Source organism: Salmo salar, chromosome ssa11 (assembly GCF_905237065.1).
Source record: "Salmo salar chromosome ssa11, Ssal_v3.1, whole genome shotgun sequence".
In the NCBI taxonomy this organism is placed as follows: Eukaryota; Metazoa; Chordata; class Actinopteri; order Salmoniformes; family Salmonidae; genus Salmo; species Salmo salar.
Genome location: NC_059452.1, coordinates 71646448 through 71671425, shown reverse-complemented (window position 1 = coordinate 71671425; position 24978 = coordinate 71646448). Strand labels below are relative to the sequence as shown.

Genomic DNA, 24978 nt, shown 5'->3' with positions numbered 1-24978 from the left:
CAGCTAAATGTCAATCAACACAGATTGATAGTTAGTTAGATGGAATAACACAGTTTGTAGGATCACCACAGATATAGGTAGCAAACCAGAACCCAACCACAGACTAGAACACAGCCAGCACTAGGACCCAGCATATAAATACACCCAAGGCACAAAACTCACCAGCCTAACAACAGCAAGGAGAGAGCAGTGACTTACTTAATGCGATTAAATGCTGGGGCCCATCAAAACAACAACGCAACGGAGGCCATGTTACCAGTATGATAGCCAAGAGAGAAGCACCTTGGAGGTTATGTAGTTTCCAGTACAGGGTGGTGGAAGCCGGGAGGGAGGCAAGCGCTATACCGGGTAGTGGGAGAGTAAAAAAATAGTAAATCCAAGTGTACTAAACGAAGTGGAGTATGTTTGGTAGAAATTCAAAACCATACATGGCACAATGTTAAGTGAAAGGATGAAAAAAGCAGTAGGAAAGAAGTCTGCTCAGAAAAATGCCCCAGTGCAGAGTAGGGTGCCCATGTAAATCAAAGTAGGCCTCAAAAGTTTCAGCAGACCTGTTTTGTATGTCTCCTTAAAAGTCAGTATGCACTATTGTCCAATGTGTTCCCTGTTATATGAAACAAAAATTCAGCTACAAACACTGATCAGAGAAAAAAGACATGCTTGCCGCCATCTTGAAAAATGGGTGTGACTGAATCACATGGTGACAAAACAGACATCATTTAGACCTCTCATATCATTATTATGGATGAGGACAAAGGAGGAGAACAGACAAGAGGAGAAGTTGAAGATAGCAGAAGAGAGCGGAGAGAAGGAAAAGAAAAGACGAAAGGAAAGGAGAAGGAGGATGAGGATGAGAGGGAACAAGAAAAGAAGGAAGGAAGAGGGGATATACACTGAACAAAAATATAAATGCAACATGCAAAGTGTTGGTTACATGTTTCACAAGTTTAAATAAAATATCCCAGAAAGCTTATTTCTCTCAAATGTTGTGCAGAAATGTGTTTATATCCCTGTCAGTGAGCATTTGAAACTGTGTTTGCACAACCAAAAAATGTGTCTGTCAGAAACTGTCAGAAACCGTCTCAGGGAAGCTCATCTGAGTGCTCGTCGTCCTCACCAGGGTCTTGATCTGACTACAGTTCGGCATTCTAACCAACCTCAGTGGGCAAATGCTTACCTTTGATGGCCACTGGCATGCTGGAGAAGTGTGCTCTTCATGGATGAATCCCGGTTTCAACTGTACCGGGCAGACAGCATTTATGGCGTCATGTAGGCGAGCAGTTTCCTGATGTCATGCTTGCTTGCATACACAACAAGATTTCATGTCCACGTTTCTCCAAACGTCAAATTTTAAAGTTTCTCAAAACTTCAAAGTGTGACCCTTAAGTTTGTATAGAGTTACGGTTCAACAGAAAAAACTTGTTAAAGTGGAACTGACAGCGATTTAATTACATTGCAGATATGAAACAAACACACAATCATAATATCAAATTCCCAGTTTATGCTACACAGCCATCTTCATAAGAGGTTTTAAAAATAGTTTATATTTGCTTCAACATTCCATGACGTACACTAAAACACTGTTGGCAGAATAGATGGAGGCAGTTCACTATATGATAAATACACTGCTCAAAAAAATAAAGGGAACACTTAAAAAACACAATGTAACTCCAAGTCAATCACACTTCTGTGAAATCAAACTGCCCACTTAGGAAGCAACACTGATTGACAATACATTTCACATGCTGTTGTGCAAATGGAATAGACAACAGGTGGAAATTATAGGCAATTAGCAAGACACCCCCAATAAAGGAGTGGTTCTGCAGGTGGTAACCACAGACCACTTCTCAGTTCCTATGCTTCCTGGCTGATGTTTTGGTCACTTTTGAATGCTGGCGGTGCTTTCACTCTAGTGGTAGCATGAGACGGAGTCTACAACCCACACAAGTGGCTCAGGTAGTGCAGCTCATCCAGGATGGCACATCAATGCGAGCTGTGGTAAGAAGGTTTACTGTGTCTGTCAACGTAGTGTCCAGAGCATGGAGGCGCAACCAGGAGACAGGCCAGTACATCAGGAGACGTGGAGGAGGCCGTAGGAGGGCAACAACCCAGCAGCAGGACCGCTACCTCCGCCTTTGTGCAAGGAGGAGCAGGAGAAGCACTGCCAGAGCCCTGCAAAATGACCTCCAGCAGGCCACAAATGTGCATGTGTCTGCTCAAATGGTCAGAAACAGACTCCATGAGGGTGGTATGAGGGCCCGACGTCCACAGGTGGGGGTTGTGCTTACAGCCCAACACCGTGCAGGACGTTTGGCATTTGCCAGAGAACACCAAGATTGGTAAATTCGCCACTGGCGCCCTGTGCTCTTCACAGATGAAAGCAGGTTCACACTGAGCACGTGACAGACGTGACAGAGTCTGGAGACACCGTGGAGAACGTTCTGCTGCCTGCAACGTCCTCCAGCATGACCAGTTTGGCGGTGGGTCAGTCATGGTGTGTTGTGGCATTTCTTTGGGGGGCCGCACAGCCCTCCATGTGCTCGCCAGAGGTAGCCTGACTGCCATTAGGTACCGAGATGAGATCCTCAGACCCCTTGTGAGACCATATGCTGGTGCGGTTGGCCCTGGGTACCCTCCTAATGCAAGACAATGCTAGACCTCATGTGGCTGGAGTGTGTCAGCAGTTCCTGCAAGAGGAAGGCATTGATGCTATGGACTGGCCCGCCCATTCCCCAGACCTGAATCCAATTGAGCACATCTGGGACATCATGTCTCGCTCCATCCACCAACGCCACGTTGCACAACAGACTGTCTAGGAGTTGGCGGATGCTTTAGTCCAGGTCTGGGAGGAGATCCCTCAGGAGACCATCCGTCACCTCATCAGGAGCATGCCCAGGCGTTGTAGGGAGGTCATACAGGCATGTGGAGGCCACACACACTACTGAGCCTCATTTTGACTTGTTTTAAGGACATTACATCAAAGTTGGATCAGCCTGTAGTGTGGTTTTCCACTTTAATTTTGAGTGTGACTCCAAATCCAGACCTCCATGGGTTGATAAATTGGATTTCCATTGATTATTTTTGTGTGATTTTGTTGTCAGCACATTCAACTATGTAAAGAAAAAAGTATTTAATAAGATTATTTCTTTCATTCAGATCTAGGATGTGTTTAAGTGTTCCCTTTATTTTTTTGAGCAGTATATAATTCACCAATAAATTTCTTGGTACTCCAAAAATATTGCTATCAGGTTGCAAATCACAATTGGCCTGGTACATTGTTTGCTGCCTCTATTTGGGATGCACTGTTTCAGTTTCAATGGCTCAATATTTTGGACAAAACTGACTAATGTAACTAAGCAAGGGCAATGATCACAAGTCAGTCATAACGTGGCTAATAGGCTAGCTTATCTATTTATGTAGCAAGCTAAAAATACGGAGCCTAACAGCTAGCAGCTAGGAGGATGTCATGCCACTGGAGGAGTGGGTGAGTGACTGACTTTTTCCCCTCATGTCGTTTTTGGATAAACACAGCTAGAGATGCAGGTGACAGTTGGTTAGCTAGTAAGAACTTGAATGACTGTTAACCAGTTAGCATATCGCTAGCATTTGCAAATTCACTCTGGCTATCTACTCTGATTTCAGAGCACTCTTGTCTGAGTGTGCCAGAGCGCAGAATAACTGATGAATTTATGAACCTGCAACACCCACTGACACCACACATTGACTCGGTACCGGTAACCCCTGTATATAGCCTCATTATTGTTATTTTTTTGTGTTACTTCCTTTTATTTTTTTACTTTAGTTTACTTAGTAAATATTTTATTATCTCTATTTTCTTAATTGCATTGTTGGTTAAGGGGTGGTAAGTCAGCATTTCACGGCATTTCACCTGTTGCATTCGGCGCATGTGACAAATGCAATTTGATTTGATTTGATATGACCAACCGGTGTCAGTAAATGTAGGCAAAGAAAGTAACACTTAGTCTCGAATGCCCTAGATAACATGTAAACAGCCTAACCAGCTCTGCTAGGGCGAGTAAAATGGTCCGAGTGAGGTGTTCTCTCATTTGTGTCTGGAAGTAGCTAACTAGCAAGCTAGACAACTTTAGCTAGTTGGCTTTGGGTGCTTGGTTGGGACAAGTAGGCTACAATTCCCCATCGTTTATCAGTGCAATTTTGACGGAGGGCTTACTGAAAAAGTTTGAGTGGGTTTATCTAATGTTCCTTCGTTAGATTTTAGCTCATCTTTCTCTGGCTAACATTAGTTCTTGATCTTTTTGTTGTTGTTGTGCATAACTGATGGAGATAGAGCCTACCTTTTCATGGTTGTTTGATCAAAATGACTGTAAAGTTCCCAAATGTAATGTAAGATGACTCCCGTGGTGTTTACATATTTGCAGAAATCCATTCAGGTGTATTTTGTGGCTTTTGGTGAATGTGTTCTAATGATCTAAAGTAGCGCTGTTGTAACTGCCTGTAAACACACAGTCCAGTTCAAAGTGAATGATGACAGGCCTGTGTGGCAAATAAATGCCTACAGTAGCTCTGATTGGCTGGACGAGACAGACGTTTTATTAGGTTTTATTACTGCAGTTAATTGTCCAACCGCACGGCCACTTTCAAACGCACGGCCGCTTTCCCAATCTAATTTTCACAAATGCCTTAGAATGTTTGGGAATTACGTATACTATGAATTTTTGAAAATGGGAAAATGACCATATCTAAGTGCTCGCTTGTCAGAAAATGAAAAAACAAAAAACAAGTGAAATATTATTCCTGGGATTATATATGAACCGATGTCATGTTGCTAAAATCCTGTCAGTTTAAGTTTAGGCATTCATTCCGAATGGTTAAGTTCAGGGTTAAGGTTTTGATTAGGTTTAAAACGAAAAACCAGTGCCTAACACTTGGATTGAATTCCCGCGAATTCCCGCGAATTCAAACCTTCAAACCTTCAAACCTTAACCCTGAACTTAACCATTCGGAATGAATGGTTAGTCAGAGCCGGAGCTTGCGGCTTACTCCCATCCACAACTGGGCTCCAGAGTGGCGCAGCGGTCTGAGGCACTGCATCTCAGTGCAAGAGGCGTCACTACAGTCCCTGGTTTGAATCTAGGCTCTATCACATCCGGCTGTGATTGGGAGTCCCATAGGACGGCGCACAATTGGCCCAGACGTCGTCTGGGTTTGGCCCGGGGTAGGCCGTCATTGTAAATAAAAATTAGTTCTTAACTGACTTGCCTAGTTAAGTAAAGGTTAAATAAAAAAATAAAAAACCTCCCTAGCAAACTGCAAGCCTAGTTGATGGTACGGTAATAGCGCTCACCGTTGCCCAAAGGGGCTGGTTTTTAAGTAATCTCCCGACGTCCTTGGTACCTGGGTGGACATTGAATTTCACAACCTGGCTGTGCATACGTGCATGCTTGCATGCTTGAGTGTGTAATTGCATGTGTGTGTGTGTGTTTGTGCATATCTGCTATTGTGAAACCTGCTACATGCACATTAACTCTTTTGTGTGTGTTCCCTGCAGTACGTCTGAGCACAGGGGACTGTAGACATTGATCATTATCTAAGTGAGGTGGTTTGAATACATTCCATGTTCGGTTCTGTTTTATCAGTCTCTGGTTCTAACAAGGTTCCCCTTCTTTCATCTGACACATCATAGCTGTCTGTACAGCAGTGGAGGCTGCTGAGGGGAGGACGGCTCATAATAATGGCTGGAATGGAGTCAATGGAATGGCATCAACTGCATGGAAACCACATGTTTGATGTGTTTGATACCAATCCATTGACTCCATTCCAGCCATTATTATGAGCCGTCCTCCCCTCAGGAGCCTCCACTGGTGTACAGTTCGCTCTGCTCAGTACTGTCTAGCTTCACATGTACATCTCCATATCTTTTTCTACCGTATTCTTTCCATCTATCTAATTCTACAGATATCTGTGTGTATGTGCGTGTGTGTTTTATGTCTGTCATTGTGTGTGTGGCTTTGGCCAGGCTAGCCAGCTGTGTCTATGCTGCTCTCAGGTGTCTCTCTTCATCTCTCCTCTTTTCCCCTCCTTGTCAAATTCCTTCTCCTTTCCTCTTCCGCTCCTCACTTTGCCAGTTTCCCATCTTCCTCTCTCCGCCTCTCCTCTTCCCCCACTCCCCCCTCTCTCTGACCTTGTGGGGGGGGGGGGTGTAGTTGAGAGGCTGCCTAACTGCAGCACTTTAATAAAACATATGTGTAAGACACTGTGTAAAAGTGTGTGTGTTTGTACATGTTTGTGTGTGTGCATGCATGTGTACACATCTGAATGCGTGTGTGTGCATGTCTGGGGGCAAGGCTTTGTGTGTAGATGCCGTAAAGGCTGTGTGAGAGAGATAACAGCGACCCAGGGCAACACTCTAATTGGCCCATGCACTCTGGATATTGCTCTCTCTCTCTCTCTCTCTCTCTCTCTCTCTCTCTCTCTCTCTCTCTCCCTCTCCATCTCTATCACTCCCTCTCCTGGGATCCCTCACTTTTCCCCTGAATTCTTTAGCACAGGAAGGAGAGGAGAGGAGGATGGACATGAGATGAAGAGATAGACAGGGCCTTGGGCTATGGGCTTGAGACTCTTTTAACAAGAAGACACTGTTTAGATTGCAATCAAAGCCCTCGCACCTATGCACCCGCGCGCACACACACACATACACACTCACCAGCCAGATGACCCATGATACAAGTCTGGATAGGAGGTGTACGTGGAGGGGGGGAGAGAGAGAGAAAGAGAGAGGGGATAGAGAGAGAGTCAGAGGTTGATGATCCCTCCACCTTAGCATTCGTCCACCATTGTAAGACATCTTTTTTAAGCTATAGAAATGCATTTATTAACATCTACATTTGTTTTTGCCAGATGTATTATATTGCAGACACACAAATGCATATGTTTTAATTATATTGTGATCTAAACATAAACATGAAGAACATTGTAAATATATTTTAAAAAATCCATAAAGTATCATTTTTGGAATGGTATACTGTTACTGTCTTCACTGCAACAACAAAATACATATAATTTTGTCCTTGAAACATTTAATTGAAATGCTGTAGAACTCCATTCATTCCTATGGAGTAATGATCCTTCTGGGGAGTGCCGATATGGCTGACCGGTGGCTTCAAAGCCTCTCACTGGCCAACACATAGCATCAGCAATCAAGGGTTTATAAAATACATAATTGGAAGGAACACACAGCCAGGTAGCTAGAGATATATACACAGCGTTCCCCAACATTCCCCAAGGCCTGAGTGAGACAGCCTAATTTCCATCCTGGCTGTAATTGATGCCTAAACTTAACCTTAAACACTTCAGAATTAGATTTTTGGAACAATTTAGAAATGTGACATTTCTGAAATATGGATGAACTTCTAATTCTGACATGAGACCTTAAGAGCTAGTTCACACACAACCAAACACTTATGTGAAATGTCCTACATGGCATTAGGCAATTTGAATCGGCCGCCAATAAGAGTAAATGCCCATTCCGAGAGCAACACACACACACCACACATACCGGAAAATAATACAGACATCAGTGCACACATCAGTAATTCTGTGCAGCTGGAAGGTGAAGCTGTAATGAAGTCGTTATTCTCCAGTCATTAAGGCTTGTCTACTTCAATCACCCTGAGCTCAGCTGATTTGACACAATCAATACAGTACAAGGAGGGGGAGGAGGGGGAGGTGTGTGTGTCAGTGTGTGTGTTTCAGAGTTGCCCTACGGGGACCAATAGTGCTCTATTAGAAGTCTAATATAAGATGTGGAGTATGAAATAAAAATGCTGATTTAGAATGTGTTCCCACTACAGCAAACCGTGTCACCGATAATGAGAATAAGGGCTTGAACTTTACATAACAGTTTCTCCTTCCCACTGACAGTATTGTTTCTTTAAATTGTGTGTGTGTGTGTGTGTGTGTGTGTGTGTGTGTGTGTGTGTGTGTGTGTGTGTGTGTGTGTGTGTGTGTGTGTGTGTGTGTGTGTGTGTGTGTTTCTAGCATCATTAAACAGATATTATCCTGAGTTTATATTTGGCCACAGTCACATTAGACCAGGGTTCCCCAACTGGCGGCCCGCGTGCCGAATTTGGCCCCCAAGTTTTCAGAGAAAAATATTATTATATATTTATTTGTGGAATTTCATTGTTGGACAATGACTGTAAAAACACCAGGAAATCAGCTCCAAGTGATTTTAATTTAAGAAATCTATTCTCAAGTATTCCCATGCATAATAGAGAGACGTGATTGTATACAAATGTAAGCAAGATTTGAAATGATTATGTTTCAGTCAAACATTATTTCTGTTCGGGCTTCTTGCGGTCAATTGAGAGTCTACAAATTATTTGTAATTAATTTCCGGGCCCCGACCATCTGCTCCAGAAAAAATTGGCCCGCAGCTGAGTCTAGCTGGTGAACCCTGCATTAGTCTCTAGTGATGTGTAACAAGACAAGCACTGGGGTTAGACACAGATTGTGTCTGTGTCTGTTAACTTTCAGTACTCATATTAGCCTTTTCTCTCTAGCTTTCTCTCCTTCTCTCTATCTCTCTCTGCCTCTCAATTCAATTCAAGTGGCTTTATTGGTATGGGAAACATGTTTACATTGCCAAAGCAAGTGAAATAGATAATAAACAAAAGTGAAATAAATGATACAAAATTAACAGTAAACAGAAAACTCACAACATTTCCAAAGGAATATGTTTCAAATGTCATATTATGGCTACGGTATATACAGTGTTAAAGTACAAAAGGCAAATATATATACACTGCTCAAAAAAATAAAGGGAACACTTAAACAACACAATGTAACTCCAAGTCAATCACACTTCTGTGAAATCAAACTGTCCACTTAGGAAGCAACACTGATTGACAATACATTTCACATGCTGTTGTGCAAATGGAAGAGACAACAGGTGGAAATTATAGGCAATTAGCAAGACACCCCCAATAAAGGAGTGGTTCTGCAGGTGGGGACCACAGACCACTTCTCAGTTCCTATGCTTCCTTGCTGATGTTTTGGTCACTTTTGAATGCTGGCGGTGCTTTCACTCTAGTGGTAGCATGAGACGGAATCTACAACCCACACAAGTGGCTCAGGTAGTGCAGCACATCCAGGATGGCACATCAATGCGAGTTGTGGCAAGAAGGTTTGCTGTGTCTGTCAGCGTAGTGTCCAGAGCATGGAGGCGCTACCAGGAGACAGGCCAGTACATCAGGAGACATGGAGGAGGCCGTAGGAGGGCAACAACCCAGCAGCAGGACCGCTACCTCCGCCTTTGTGCAAGGACGAGCAGGAGGAGCACTGCCAGAGCCCTGCAAAATGACCTCCAGCAGGCCACAAATGTGCATGTGTCTGCTCAAACGGTCAGAAACAGACTCCATGAGGGTGGTATGAGGGCCCGACGTCCACAGGTGGGGGTTGTGCTTACAGCCCAACACCATGCAGGACGTTTGGCATTTGCCAGAGAACACCAAGATTGGCAAATTCGCCACTGGCGCCCTGTGCTCTTCACAGATAAAAGCAGGTTCACACTGAGCACGTGACAGACATGACAACGTCTGGAGACGCGTGGAGAACGTTCTGCTGCCTGCAACATCCTCCAGCATGACCGGTTTGGCGGTGGGTCAGTCATGGTGTTGGGTGGCATTTCTTTGGGGGGCCGCACAGCCTTCCATGTGCTCGCCAGAGGTAGCCTGACTGCCATTAGGTACCGAGATGAGATCCTCAGACCCCTTGTGAGACCATATGCTGGTGCGGTTGGCCCTGGGTTCCTCCTAATGCAAGACAATGCTAGACCTCATGTGGCTGGAGTGTGTCAGCAGTTCCTGCAAGAGGAAGGCATTGATGCTATGGACTGGCCCGCCCGTTCCCCAGACCTGAATCCAATTGAGCACATCTGGGACATCATGTCTCGCTCCATCCACCAACGCCACGTTGCACCACAGACTGTCCAGGAGTTGGCGGATGCTTTAGTCCAGGTCTGGGAGGAGATCCCTCAGGAGATCATCCGCCACCTCATCAGGAGCATACCCAGGCATTGTAGGGAGGTCATACAGGCACGTGGAGGCCACACACACTACTGAGCCTCATTTTGACTTGTTTTAAGGACATTACATCAAAGTTGGATCAGCCTGTAGTGTGGTTTTCCACTTTAATTTTGAGTATGACTCCAAATCCAGACCTCCATGGGTTGATAAATTGGATTTCCATTGATTATTTTTGTGTGATTTTGTTGTCAGCACATTCAACTATGTAAAGAAAAAAGTATTTAATAAGATTATTTCTTTCATTCAGATCTAGGATGTGTTGTTTAAGTGTTCCCTTTATTTTTTTGAGCAGTATATATGGGTTGTATTAACAATGGTGTTTGTTCTTCACTGGTTGCCCATTTCTTGTGGCAACAGGTCACAAAGCTTGCTGCTGTGATGGCTCACTGTGGTATTTCACCTAATGGAAATGGGAGTTTATCAACATTTGATTTGTTTTCAAATTCCTTGTGGGTCTGTGTAATCTGAGGGAAATGTGTGTCTCTAATATGGTCATACATTTGGCAGGAGGTTAGGAAGTGCAGCTCAGTTTCCACCTTTATGGGCAGTATGCACATAGCCTGTCTTCTCTTGAGAGCCAGGTCTGCCTACGGTGGCCTCTCTCAATAGCAAGGCTATGCTCACTGAGTCTGAACAAAGTCAAAGCTTTCCTTCTTTTTGGGTCAGTCACAGTGGTCAGGTATTCTGCCACTGTGTACTCACTGTGTACTCACTGTGTACTCTCTCTCTCTCTCTCTCTCTCTCTCTCTCTCTCTCTCTCTCAACCCCACCCCTCTCCCAGACTCCTCTCTGTCCAAGGCCAACCCATGCTCAGAGCCAGGAAAACCGTGTAACCCATGTCTTGACGCAGCCAAGGCCTGTAACCTCAACGAAACCTGCAAGAGACAACGCTCCAATTACATCGCTATCTGCAACAAGCCTCCTCAGCCCTCACAGGCCAACCATGAGCCTTGCAGCCGCAAACGATGTCACAAGGTGGGTGGTGGTTGGACTTAAGTCTGAAATTATCCTATTCCCTAGTAATACACTACTTCTAACGAGAGTCCCATCACATGGTGGATGATGATAATGATGATGATGATGATGATGATGAACACGACTATAATGATTGCAATTTGTCCTGTGTGTCCCCAGGCGCTGCGTCAATTTTTTGAGCGTGTGTCGTGGGAGCTGAGTTACCCCCTTTTGTTCTGCTCATGTCCTGACCAGGCCTGTGCAGAGAGACGTAGACAGACCATCGTACCTGCCTGCTCCCACCAGGAGAAACACAGACCCTCCTGTCTAGAGCTACGGCGCAACTGCCGCTCCGACGCACTCTGCAGGTAGGCTACACGCTCACGCACACTCAAGTGTACACACGCATTTACACACGCATGCACAAACCCACTTCCAAACACACACTCAAGTGTGCACACTCATCAACACACGTATGCATGAACACACACTCATACACGAACACACACACACACACACACAACCATACACACATTGAGCGCTGGGATCAGAATCTTTTGGCTGTCTCATGAATTAGATTTTCTCTCTTCCTCCTACATAATGGTCTGTTAGGGTGGTTGGTGTTTGTGTGTGTACTGAAAGGCTTTCAGGGTGATTTAGAGAGGGAGAGAAAGAAAGACCGAGAGCAGAGATGGAGATAGAAGGGTAAAAAGAAAGAGCGAGGGGGCAGAGGGGAGAGTAAGAAGAAGAGCGAGAGGGGAAGAGAAGGGAGAGAGAGAGGTAGAGAGATTAAGAGAGAGGTAGAGGATGGTAACTGCGGGTATAACTTGGGGCCTCTGAGTTGGACGCTGATTGGTGCAGGCAGCCATAAACTCATTAGCTATGCAAATATTGTAAATATGTAATAACAATGAATTAAAGAGAAGATTTAGGCAGAATGAAACACCTGATTATAACCAAATACACACTCACAGATGCGGGGGGGGTATTGCTGTAGAGCCCTAATAAAATGAGGTAGATTGGGTCCTACTACTATTCAAATGTGCAAAATTGTATCTGAAATGTAGCCAACAAAACAGCACAAAGATATGCGCCCCATTATACCACACAAGTGTATCCGAAATGCAGCTATAGTTGCCGTAGGCCTACACATAATATTTCTGTGGGAGAGTTTCAGAAAAGCAAACTAAATCAAATTAAGTGCATGTTCTATATTCATAGCTGATGTGAAATGTCCTACATGGCAGTAGCCAATTAGAATCGGCCGCTAATAAGAGTAAATGGCCATTCCAAGAGCAACACACACGCACGCACACACACACGCACACACGCTATAGCAAAATAGCAAGGAGGGGTGACAGAGTAGGCTGTGTCGTTTTCATCACTTTTACAGTAGCCTATCACACAACAACTGTGTGTAATGCAAATAAATGATGACAGAGTGAACGTTTGGTCCTGTACTACTGCGACATACAAAATGTCAAAAATGTTGGCCCTTCTGAAATGCAGCCATATACACAACTCTCATTTTGCACACAAGAAAGCATACAATGTTGAAGAGAAGCCCTACACACACCGTAACCATCGAATTTGACTTCCGCTTTTAACCCAACTCCTCCAAAAGACACACATACCGTTTTTTTGGAGAGGTACAGGGAGCTGTCACACTGGGAGCCCAGGAGCTGTTCACTTGTAGACAGATTTCTCCTGTCGGACCCGAGATATGAACTGGTAACCCTCTGACTGCTGGTTCGCCTCTCTAACTGCCAGGCTACCTGCCACCCCAGGACAATGGACAGAAGGCTACCACCAGTCAGTGTGATGAAAGGATAACGTTACATGTACCACCCAAGAGGAGCACCATGCCAGGTGTTACCGCTGAGCACAACCAATAGGCTACATTGGTCATTTTCACAGCAAATAACGCAAAGCTGTATGTCTATCAATAGTAATTAGACCCGCAAAAGCAAGAAATGACATTAAGAATCAAATAAATCTAAAATATGCATTGAATTAAAAAGCAAACACCTAAACAATATATTACATACAAAAATTGACCAACAACCAGTAGGCTTACATGAGGGAAAACAAATGGTTTTAGCTTACCATTTAGAAGAGTTGCAGCCTCCTCTATGCTGTGTTGAACCGTGCAAGGAAAGATGTACTTCAGGATGGAGAAGGAATTTTTGCACATTGCTGAAGGTGCCCCAAATGTTAATCCAAGTTTCAGTGCCAACAGTACAGTCGGCATTGCTGACAAAGGCCCGCTGTTATTTTGAAGAACACTGAGTGGGGTCCTTGTTGTTGCTGGGTGTGGTTGCGATTTGTCTTTGCAAGCCACAATAAACTCAGCTTCCACTAGTTCAGTTTTGGTTAGATCCAACAACGGCTTGACCTTGTTCACATCAAAATGTTTGGGCTCAGGATCCATGGCACACAGAGGCTCCACCAGTTGACTATTTGGTTTGCTAAATCGTGATGACATTTCCCCCAGCACGGCATCCAAAATGCTGAAAACAGTTGTTCACTTCTCATTTCCATCACCATGCTGACCCACTGTGCTTTCAGTACTCTTGCAGAGTTTTACTGATGAGTCTCCGTAGTTTGCTTGGAGCTGGTGTGCTCATGCCCTCCTGGCATTCACCCAAAATCTTTTACAATTCAGCATCATATCGCAGTTTATCAATACACCCATAAGTACTGTGGACAAGTTTGACACCGGTGTGGAGATCAGTTGCTTCAGACTGCAGTAACTTATTAGGAGGGTCGAGAAGCCCCAGGATATTGTGAATTATTGTTAGCAATGAACTTAACGCTCTGCTCTGTCACTGTTTTCAATAAGCCTGTGGCCTTGAGTCTCACATCTGTGCCATACGTGCAAGGAGATTCAAGCATCTCTGTGAGGTTGTCACTTGATTTCAAAATGACTGACACAAACCACAACCAAATGCGATTAAATTTAGCATGCAATATTTTCTGCACACCCCCGTGTTTTTCCCGGACAGCACTCTAGCTGAGGCCAACATTTGTTAGCGCTGACTCTGAGATAGATAAATGCCCACCCCACAAAATAAAATAAAATGGGTGAGAAGCCCCTGCCCCAATAGATCCGGGCCTGTCTCCTCTCCTCTCCTCTCGTAAATATACAGTAGGTGTTGTTAAAATGGGAGTGTAGGTTATTTCTGACCAATTATATTTAAGGTCAGCAGTGTCAGTTATACATTTCCATATTATTATAATTTCACTGTGTTTGGTTTGTGTGTGTTTTCCCTCTGCTAATGTAAATATTATAATAAGCTGTTTCCCATGGGATAACTGTGAATCTGCTTCACTGTAACTGACAGGTCAGAGTCAGAGGGAAAGAGAGAGAGAGCGGAGAGAGAGTTGAAAGAGCGGTCGGGAGAGAGGAGTGGACAGAGAATCTATGTCCTCATTGGATATGCATGTGCACTACTTTGGCTAGCCAAGGCTGTTAGCTTGGACACTAGACTACAGCATAGCAGTTAGCTGTCAGACAGTGAGTCTGTCTTGTCTTTCAACACAGTTCTCTTATCGAATATGAATTTGCACACACAAATACAAATACACACACACAAATGCACACAAGCACGCACACACTCCGCCCTTTGATCGTTGTCTATGAGTCAGACACCACATCCACCATCACAGCTTCTCCAAACCAAGGGCACAGAAGTCAGTGTGTGTGTCAACTTCAAAGGTTCCTGTGAAGCATTGCTCATCCATCCGAAGACACCTAAACACATACCGACATAGACACCAATACACACACAGGCATAAGGACACACTCCCATGGAATGACTGACCTCAATGAGAACGTCAACAGCACAGTATTCAGACCTGTCAGTCATACACACACACGCAATTTGGTAAAGATTCGGTACGTGTTTTAATCACTTAATAAATAATCAACCAAATTGTTATTAGGGAAAACACTATAACTAATTGGTAGGTCTAACTTTACTAGTTACTTCTGTGAACTTTCATTATCCTCCCTCCTATTGAGGGAGGGAAATTCGAAAATATCTTAAAGATATGTGGGTTTTTGGTAACAGAATGACAACACTAAGCAATATTTTTCTTACATTTACAGAAGGCCAATCATTTCTGCAAAACTAAATACACATGCTGATAATATTTGGCAGGGGTCTTAACTTCAACACTATTGTTTTTGATGTATCTCTAAAATCTTTGATGACTTTTTCTGCTAGATATTTTCTAACATCCCATTTGACCAGAAATCAAAGCCTTTGCTTATTCCACATTTTGGAAAAATGTTGAAGAATATATATATATATATATATATACCAAATATATATAAAGTGCATTCGGAAAGTATTCAGGCCCCTTGATTTTTTTCCACATTGTGTTACGTTAAAGCGTTATTCTAAAATGGATTGAACATAATTTTTTTCTCATCAATATACACACAATACCCCATAATGAAAAAGCGAAAACAGGTTTTTAGAATTTTTTACAAATGTATTAAAAATAAAAAACAGAAATACCTTATTGACATAGGTATTCAGACCCTTTGCTATGAGACTTGAAATTAAGCTCAGTTGCATCCTGTTTCCATTGATCATTCTTGATATGTCTCACGCTGTATAATGATATGAGACAGGCGCAGGAATACGTAATAGGGTTTTTATTTCTCCACCCAAACTAAAGTGCATCCTGAAAACGACAGAGATGAAGCCCAAAACAAACACATGTGTATATATATATATAACACAGGGATGTAATACAAAAAAAAGAGTGAGGTGTAAACATGGGACGAGACCCATAATGACAAGTGCACAATAACACATAGCACGAAAGCCGATACAACGGAGCACAGGTACTCACAAGACCAATGGACATGGGACAATAATCGACAAGGACAATGCGGAACAGAGGGCATATATATATACACATACTAATCAGGGGGAATGGGAACCAAGTGTGCGTAATAAGAGAAGAGAGTCTGGGGTTGGTGGTAATGAATCCAGTTCAGTGATGCCTAGAAGGCCGTTAACCTGTTATGGCTAGGGGGCAGTATTTTCACAGCCGGATAAAAAAAACGTACCCGATTTAATCTGATTATTACTCCTGCCCAGAAACTAGAATATGCATATAATTATTATCTTTTGATAGAAAACACTCCAAAGTTTCTAAAACTGTTTGAATGGTGTCTGTGAGTATAACAGAACTCATTTGGCAGGCCAAAACCTGAGAAGATTCCATGCAGGAAGTGGCCTGTCTGACAATTTCTTGCCCTTCTTGATTATCTCTATCCATTACAGAGGATCTCTGCTGTTACGTGACACTTCCTACAGCTCCCATGGGCTCTCAGAAGGCGGCAAAAAGCTGAATCGTGGCTTGGCAGGCTCTGGCTGAAAAAAAGTAGCGCGTTTGGGTAGTGGCTGGTTACAGTACTGTGAGACTCAGGCTCGTGCCCGCATCGATCCCATGCTATGTTTTCTTTCGTCTGTTTACCTAAACGCAGATTCCCGGTCGGAATATTATCGCTTTTTCACGAGAAAAATTGCCTAAAAATTGATTTTAAACAGCGGTTGACATGCTTCGAAGTACGGTAATGGAATATTTAGAAATCTTTTGTCACGAATTGCACCATGCTCGTGACCCTTATTTACACTTCGGATAGTGTCTTGAACGCACGAACAAAACGCCGCTATTTGGATATAACGAGGGATTATTTTGGACCAAACCAACATTTGTTATTGAAGTAGCAGTCCTGGGAGTGCATTCTGACGAAGACAACAAAGGTAATCAAACTTTTGTAATAGTAAATCGGAGTTTGGTCAGGGCTAAACTTGGTCGGTGTCTAAATGGCTAGCCGTGATGGCTGGGCTATCTACAGAGAATATTGCAAAATGTGCTTTCACCGAAAAGCTATTTTAAAATCAGACATATCGAGTGCATAGAGGAGTTCTGTATCTATAATTCTTAAAATAATTGTTATGTTTTTTGTGAACGTTTATCGTGAGTAATTTAGTAAATTCACCGGATGTTTGCAAAGGGGCTAGTTCTGAACATCACATGCTAATGTAAAAAAGCTGGTTTTTGATATAAATATGAACTTGATTGAACAAAACATGCATGCATTGTATAACATAATGTCCTAGGGTTGTCATCTGATGAAGGTCATCAAAGGTTAGTGCTGCATTTAGCTGTGGTTTTGTTTTTTGTGACATTATATGCTAGCTTGAAAAATGGGTGTCTGATTATTTCTGACTGGGTAGTCTGCTGACATAATCTAATGTTTTGCTTTCGCTGTAAAGCCTTTTTGAAATCGGACAGTGTGGTTAGATTAACGAGAGTCTTGTCTTTAAAATGCTGTAAAATAGCAATATGTTTGAAAAATTAGCTAGCATATAATGTCACAAAAACCCAGAAGACAGCTAAATGCAGCACTAACCTTTGATGATCTTCATCAGATGACACACCTAGGACATTATGTTATACAATACATGCATGTTTTGTTCAATCAAGTTCATATTTATATCAAAAACCAGCTTTTTACATTAGCATGTGACATTCAGAACTAGCATACTCCCCGCAAACTTCCGGGGAATTTACTAACAATTTACTAAATTACTCACGATAAATGTTCACAAAAAGCATAACAATTATTTTAAGAATTATAGATACATTACTCCTCTATGCACTCGATATGTCCGATTTTAAAATAGCTTTTCGGATGAAGCACATTTTGCAATATTCTGAGTAGATAGCCCGGCATCACAGGGCTAGCTATTTAGACACCCGGCAATTTTAGCCTTCACCAAAATCCCATTTACTATAACAAAAATGGTCTTACCTTTCCTGTTCTTCGTCAGAATGCACTCCCAGGACTGCTACTTCAATAACAAATGTTGGTTTGGTCCAAAATAATCCATCGTTATATCCGAATAGCGGCGTTTTGTTCGTGCGTCCCAGACACTATCCGAAATGGTAAATAACGGTCGCACGCATGGCGCATTTCGTGACAAAGAGCCTATTGGAGCCCTAGGAAATGTCACGTTACAGCTAAGATCCTGACTCTTCAATACACAGAAGCAAGAACAACAACACCTTGTCAGACAGGCCACTTCCTGCATGAAACCTTCTCAGGTTTTTGCCTGCCATAGGAGTTCTGTTATACTCACAGACACCATTCAAACAGTTTTAGAAACTTTAGGGTGTTTTCTAGGCAGGAGTCGTAACCAGATTAAATCGGGTACGTTTTTTATCCGGATGTGAAAATACTGCCCCCTAGCCCAAAGAAGTTAGCATAAATCCTAATTGGATGTTCCGTTGTGCATGTGTGTTTATGCTTACACAATCGCGCATGTCAAGGGAAGAAAACCAAGTATCCTGGCAGATTACAACTTCTTCAGAATGAGTCTGACGTAGTCAGGTAATTTTCAGGTCAATGCCTGGAGGTCAGTCAGAATTGGTGTCAAGGGAGTCTGTAGTAGTTTTTCTACAAGTCACTGTGTCTTCCACTATTGTAGTGGCGATAGGTATGAAGTCTATTTCATAGCTATGTTATCCACGGAGGAGCTAACCTCACGACAGAAGTACTCTTTAAGTATTGGACCAGTCATACGTGGTGTGATCATGGTTCATGACTTCTAATAGCTTTTCTCCTGAACGGAGGGTTCTATTTATTAGTGGCATGTGTTTACCATTGGAAGAGTGCAATGGAGATTCCCTTCCCCGTGTTGCACTCTGTGACTCCTATGTCACTATTATCAATAGCAATTTAACTTGTGAGGTTACTAATCCTCTTACTGAGTGTTGCTGGACTGACTGTGGTATTGGTACTGGTATTCAAGGGGTCCAGTTGTCCTACCGATTTATTCTGAAATATTATCTACCGGAACACATGATTGGAGCATATTACTAGTTGTATTGTAGTTGAACCTACACATGGCAAGGAATGATTATTGTTGCCATTTGTTTTGGAGGTGGACAAGTCCATTGGACTTCCTTTACGACCAGTGTGGTACACCTCAGTACTATCTTAGATGTGTTCTAAGATAATCCCCGTCTAGGGGTCTGTCTGCTCCTCACTGTTCTCATAGGGGAGTATACAACTAGATTTGATTTATGCTCTGGTGGCCTCGTACGGTGTTGTCCGTAGCCTCGACCCCCCCACCGGCCTCGATGAGGCTCATCATGGGTCTGGGCTACTATTCCCCCCCTTTGTGTCTCGGGACCCCCCCACCAGCGGGTGGTGTTGGTGTCAGAGGCGCAAACGAAAAGGTCGGACCCTATGTACGAGTTGTCAGTGGCCGCGTTATTATGAGAATGGCTGTAACCTTTCAACCAAATCTCTTGGTGTTTGTGCTTCAAAGCACTCAGTGGCTGTCGAGGTATGTCAGTCACCACCGCGTCCGCTGGTGGCAACCTCTTCAGTACCTGCAAACTGAGACAAGGATATCGGTCTGTGATATCGCAAAGTGTTTCACCAGTGGGAGTCATCGGGTCAGTTGCTGGACTGATGCCATTAGTGTCATTGTAAGGGTTGACAGTCCCCCACAAAGCGGAAGGTGTATCATCGGAAGCAGAGTATACTCTGCGCATCAATGTTTTTCTTGCTGAGACGGCCGCAGTGCTTGCGGAAGTGTCCGAAGGGCAAGAGAAGTTCATCTCAACTACCGTATTGCACGACTGCAAGGAGGAGGGAAGTTGCTCATTCACAGAGACAGCTGGCTCGAAATCATGAAAAGAATGGTCAATCAGATTGGCTGATGGAATGTGTCGAGATATCGTAATATCTCCTTGGATCGGATTCTGCACCAAGAGGTTTCTAAACGTCTTTTTCCCAAGGGGTGCTTTCGACAGATACCCCTCGTGAATGACTGCGTTGCAGCTAGCGTTAGGGGAAGACAGTTTGGTCAGTGGAGAAGGCACTGTGGCTGGTTGGTTTTCCAATCCATCAATGGGAGTAATCGATCCATCAAGTCTGCTCCAAGTAGCAGGGGTACAGTTTCGAGGCTGGTAACATACACAGGGTGAACGAGCGATACGTTCTTGAAGTGTAGTTTCAGCATGACTTTCAACGTGAGAGGCGAGGTAGTCTGAGTGACCCCTCGAAGTGTAGTTTCGCATTGTTCCACTTTTAACCAACGTTTAGTTGGCTTCAAAGCCCTTTTGAGATCATCAAACAATGTTTGAGAGATAAGTGATATTGTCGCACCCGAATCAATTAGCGCATGACAAGTTAAGCAGTCCTCCCGGACTGTTTCCAGGTATGGCCGTTTAGATTCGTGGTTAGTGGACATATTCCCCACAAAGTGGAGTGGTCGTTCGCAACGACGTGATGTGCCATTTCTGTTCAAGGTGGAAGCAGATTGACTTTTCCGATTTTGAGTGGGCTTGGCTTTAACGAAGCGTTTGACCTTTTTCTTCGCAACTTTTGTATCAGAGTTTACAGACAAAGCCCGGGGGCTTGTTTCTTGATCAAGCGGGCCCTGGATAGGGTCTTGAATGAGAGCGGGAGAAATTTGAACTTTAACGTCCTTGCTATGGGTGTTAATTTCTGCGGACCTGGTGTCCGGTAATTCCCCGTCTAGTCCTTGTGACTTATCTTTTACCCTTTTCTCAAATTGTTCTAGCTTTAGTTCTTCACGTAGTGGAACTTCTGGAGAACATTGGTCTACGTTTTGATCGTCCTTCAACCCTTTGTTACCCTTGTGTTCTGACACTGTGTGTGGGTTGGGTGCAGGAACGTAGCGAACAGGTCGATTGTAGCGGTAGTCGTTTTGAAGGCGACGTACTTTACAGTTATTTCGACCGCGGCGGTTATTGGAATCATGGTTTCGTGGTAGAAACTGTTGTTGTGCGTCAGCTCTCGACGCTCCAATACCTGATAATGCACCCTCTAACTGGAGTGAGTGCTCCTGGTCAAACTTCAAAACCGATTGGTCAGGGCTCTTAGCGTTGCGAGCTTTTGATGCCTCAAAAGCTGTGCTTGCAAGCTCTCTGAGTTGTAAGATAGGCAAGCCAACGTGGGCTGCAGGGCCCAAGTAGGTAATGAAGGTGGGATATATGTTCGACAGAAACATTTGTTTGAATGGTAACAGCTCTTCCATTCCTGTATCCGTGAGTAGGCCAAAGTAAGCTGAACGAAGCCTATGATAGAAAGCTTGTGGGTGTTCGTTCCGAGCTTGTTTGACCGTGTTAGCCAGTGAGCTATCGTGTTTGCGAGTCGCAGAACCACTGAATTCTAATTTCAAAGCTGTGGCAAGTTTAGCGTAGTCATTTAGCACGTGTTGCTGTTGTAGGCGAATGAACCTTGTCACGTGTCTATTCGACGTTCGCTTCAACAGGTAAACCCTGTCAGAACCCGTAGCATTCGGGTAGCCACCCAACGCGTCCTCTATGTCAGCTAGGAACGTCTCAGTATCGTTTGGCTGACCTGGAACGGGGTCAAAGGTGGGGAAATTCTTGACGAGTTTGTCAAGGTATTCCGCACCAAGCGGGCGGAGAGGGTTGGCTTCATCCTGGGGAGAAATTGGGGCCGACAGGCCAAGAGGAGAAGCCAAGATTTGGCTTTGTTGGCCAAGAGGCTCCATATTACTCAGTGCCGAATGGCCAAGAGGAGAAGACTGAGGGTCACATGATGGAGGCAATGTCTGAAACCTATCGTCTTCACTCCTTTGAGAACCGGACTCCGGTTGCTTGGATGGGTAGTCATGCTGTAGAGCGTGACCATTCTGGACTTCCTCCAGATGGTACCTAAGGGTGGTCTTCTGCTGCATTGCAGAGTCCACTTGAGCACTTAGAGTACCAATTTTGGACACGTGAGTGTCACACCTGCTCCTTTCGGTCTCAAACTTATCTGTCATGGTTTGCAGATAGAGGTCTCGAGTACGGAGCGAGAGATTCAGTGATGAGATTTCCTCTGCTTGCTTAGAAATCAATATTTCCATCCTCATCACCTGAGTTCTCTCATCATTCATTTGGTCAGCAACTTCAATAAGTTCTTCTGATTTGTCATCCAACTTTGTCATTGTGTTCATCAACTGATCGTCTTTGGTCTGCAGAATTTGGAGTAGAACATTGTTACCTTGAGTAACGTTCAACAAAACTGCCTGCATGTTATCAAATTGCGCGTTCCTGTTTGTAGATAACTCGACAGATTTATCTAGTTTGGCGTGAACTACATCGCATTTAGTTTTGGCTAAATCGAGTTGTTCCTGCAGACGATGATTTTGTTGGAGAGTTTGTGCTCGTTCATCGTCATAAGTATTTGCAATTACTTTTAATTCTTCCGATTTCAAACGCAGTTCATCGACTAGCAGAATGTTTTCATTTCCTGCTTTTGTCAATAGTTTCTCAGTTCTCTCCACCTGTGCCCTCATGTTAGCCATGTCTTGCACGTGCTTCAGCTGTGCACTGTGGTATTGGACCGATGCCAACCTTTGATGGCAATACATAAGTGCTAAAGTGGAGAGAACCGTCACAAAGCCTGTGTTTGATGGTTGATTTTGGAGAGCGTTCGCAATTTCGGCTGTGTTTTCGCTAATGTCATAATTAGGGTTGGTATCCCTGCTGAGGTCAGAGATCAATCCTTTTATGGGTGGAGGTTCACTAATTAGCGGAGGAGTGGTGACCACCTCCTTTGGTAGCTTGCACATTATTAGAAAAATGTTGAGGAAAAATGTTCCTATTTTTTTTTTTTCAATGTTTGGCTTTGGAATTTATTGGAAGCTGCAAAGACAAGTTTAATCTATTTATAGATGTTGACGAACCATCAGTACTGTACCAGTAATGTGGAAGTTGGACGTGAATGAATTTGCAAAAGCAAATTGAATTAATTAATCAATGCCAATGATTAATCCTACCTGGGTAGGCTATCTGGGTATTAAACTTGAATTAACCTGAGAGGTTGCTTCATCCAGGTTAATATGGGAAGTTTAAAAGTGTCTCATTTGATTGCAAGAACATTAAGGTATGTTCAACAATTTAACTTATTAAATTGAATGAGATGATAATCCATACAATCTCCATTGATTGGATATCATAAGTGTAAACAGTAGATCAAATGTTGTGAACACTCCCCACTATGGTACACTTCTTCCTTGGGCCGAAGCCACATGGGATTCCCGCGGGGGCGGGACTTCTGTCAGTACTGGATTACTGAATGGGTTTTGCAAAAACCACATTTTACTGATTGATACATTTTAATGATAAATCAAACCTGTATAGGCTATTTGGGATTTAAACTTTAATTAACCTGAGAGGTTTATTCATCTAGGTTAATGTGGAAAAAAGATTACAATGTCTCATTTAGAAATGTAAATGTAAATCTGGCAATTTCACTTATTAGTTCAATTGAATAAGACATCGATATCCGTCTGGATATCACGAGTAACGACTTGAGTGTCACCTGACTAATTCTTCTTGAAGGAAAGTACTGGTGACTCTTCAGAGGTCCCTGCTGGCACACGCTGAAATCAAGCGGAGGTACCCAGGGCGGGACTTCCGTTCAGCAAGGCGGAGGATTTACAATGTGGCACAAAACAAAATGGCTGTTTTCCCTTTTGTTAGCTTAGCATCTCGAGCAAGCTAATGCTACTTTATGCCTGAAAAATGCACAACATAGGATTCCCTTGGCAAGGGAAAGGTTTTACTTATAACGTATTATGTTCAAACCCTTTTCGGCGATATTTGACGATGTTTTAACCGGAACTCGCGGCAAACAACGAAATGCACCGTGGTCTACTCGCATCGAAACGCGAGAGAGACAGAAAGATACTTATCGCTGGTCAAGCTAATCTCTCCTAAATTTCAATCAGCTGGCTCTTTGTCCTCGCTCGAGAAATTAATAATGACCTAGCCAACACGCGTCTGAAACGTGCGAGGCAGAAATAGCCCAGCGTTTGGCCAAACGCGCTATTTCTCAGATAGCTTTATCAGCCCTCATACAGAACTGTATAGCTTATGCTCGCCACTGAATATGTCAGAGCACAACACGGAGGCGATTCTCCAGAGCACACACGCACCAATAATTCTGGTCTACAATTCCCATAATGTATATAATAAACTTGGTATATTATGTAATCTGCTTTCCAATTTTATATAGGCTGAATCAAAATGAAAGCGTCATCCTATTTTAGATTCCTCGCACGGGGGCTCAATATGTCGAAATTACCCAAACGTGCGGCCTAGTTTTAGAGTCCACACAGGGTGCGCCAAATATGTCTGTTCAGACACTTTTCGGATCATTGTACAATGTTAAATTCTTAGGAAGCAGAGTATACTCTTGCTAACAAGTGGAGAAGGCACTGTAAAATTGGCTTTAATTATTTATTTACTAAATACCTAATCACACAGAATTACATATACACAGAATACAAATGATGTCATACAGAAAACGTCCTGGTGGACGGAACCTGTATCATGGCTGGTTACACAAAGGAAAGGGGGTTGGGCTTGAATGAAAGAGCGGGAAGACTTAGGAACGAAGAAACAGCAGCTATGCTATCGTAAATACATTATCTTATGCATTCTAAATTACCGCCCATTTGGAAAAGGAAAATGCAATAAATATTTACTCTGAGCTGCGCTTCGGTAGATTGGTCGTAGATGCTGGCCGGGTTGGCCAACAGATCTTCCTGTCCTCGGAAGAATGTCTCTGGTGGTAAATTGGATACGTGGTGGTATCTTCGTCTGTTCGTTGTTAGACTGGCTCCGTCGTCCGTCCTTTCCTAGCCCACGTCTACAGCGGCCGCTGCTAACTCAACAGCTAGGAAGTATCACTTCTGTAGTGAATAAGCTCAAAGTTCATACCATTCGCCACCAAAGCTCACGCCGAGGTTGGCTTAGTTCTGTACTTGACGTGTGTCCTTCTAACGTAGAGGCTGCAGACCTCACGTACTGGAACAACCTGGTTATCTTTTCGTCAAAGGCTTATATAGTGGAGAGGGGGAAGGATGTGTTT

General features: G+C 43.5%; 1 protein-coding gene across 1 annotated transcript in view; it reads left to right on the top strand.

The window, feature by feature from the left end:
* LOC106563053 (GDNF family receptor alpha-2) overlaps window positions 1-24978 on the top strand; it is an 83366-nt gene that overhangs the window by 50612 nt on the left and 7776 nt on the right. Inside the window, exons 4-5 of the mRNA XM_014128270.2 lie at window positions 10849-11042; window positions 11202-11389. Coding sequence (XP_013983745.1) covers window positions 10849-11042; window positions 11202-11389 — 382 coding nt within the window. The remainder of the gene's footprint in view (window positions 1-10848; window positions 11043-11201; window positions 11390-24978) is intronic.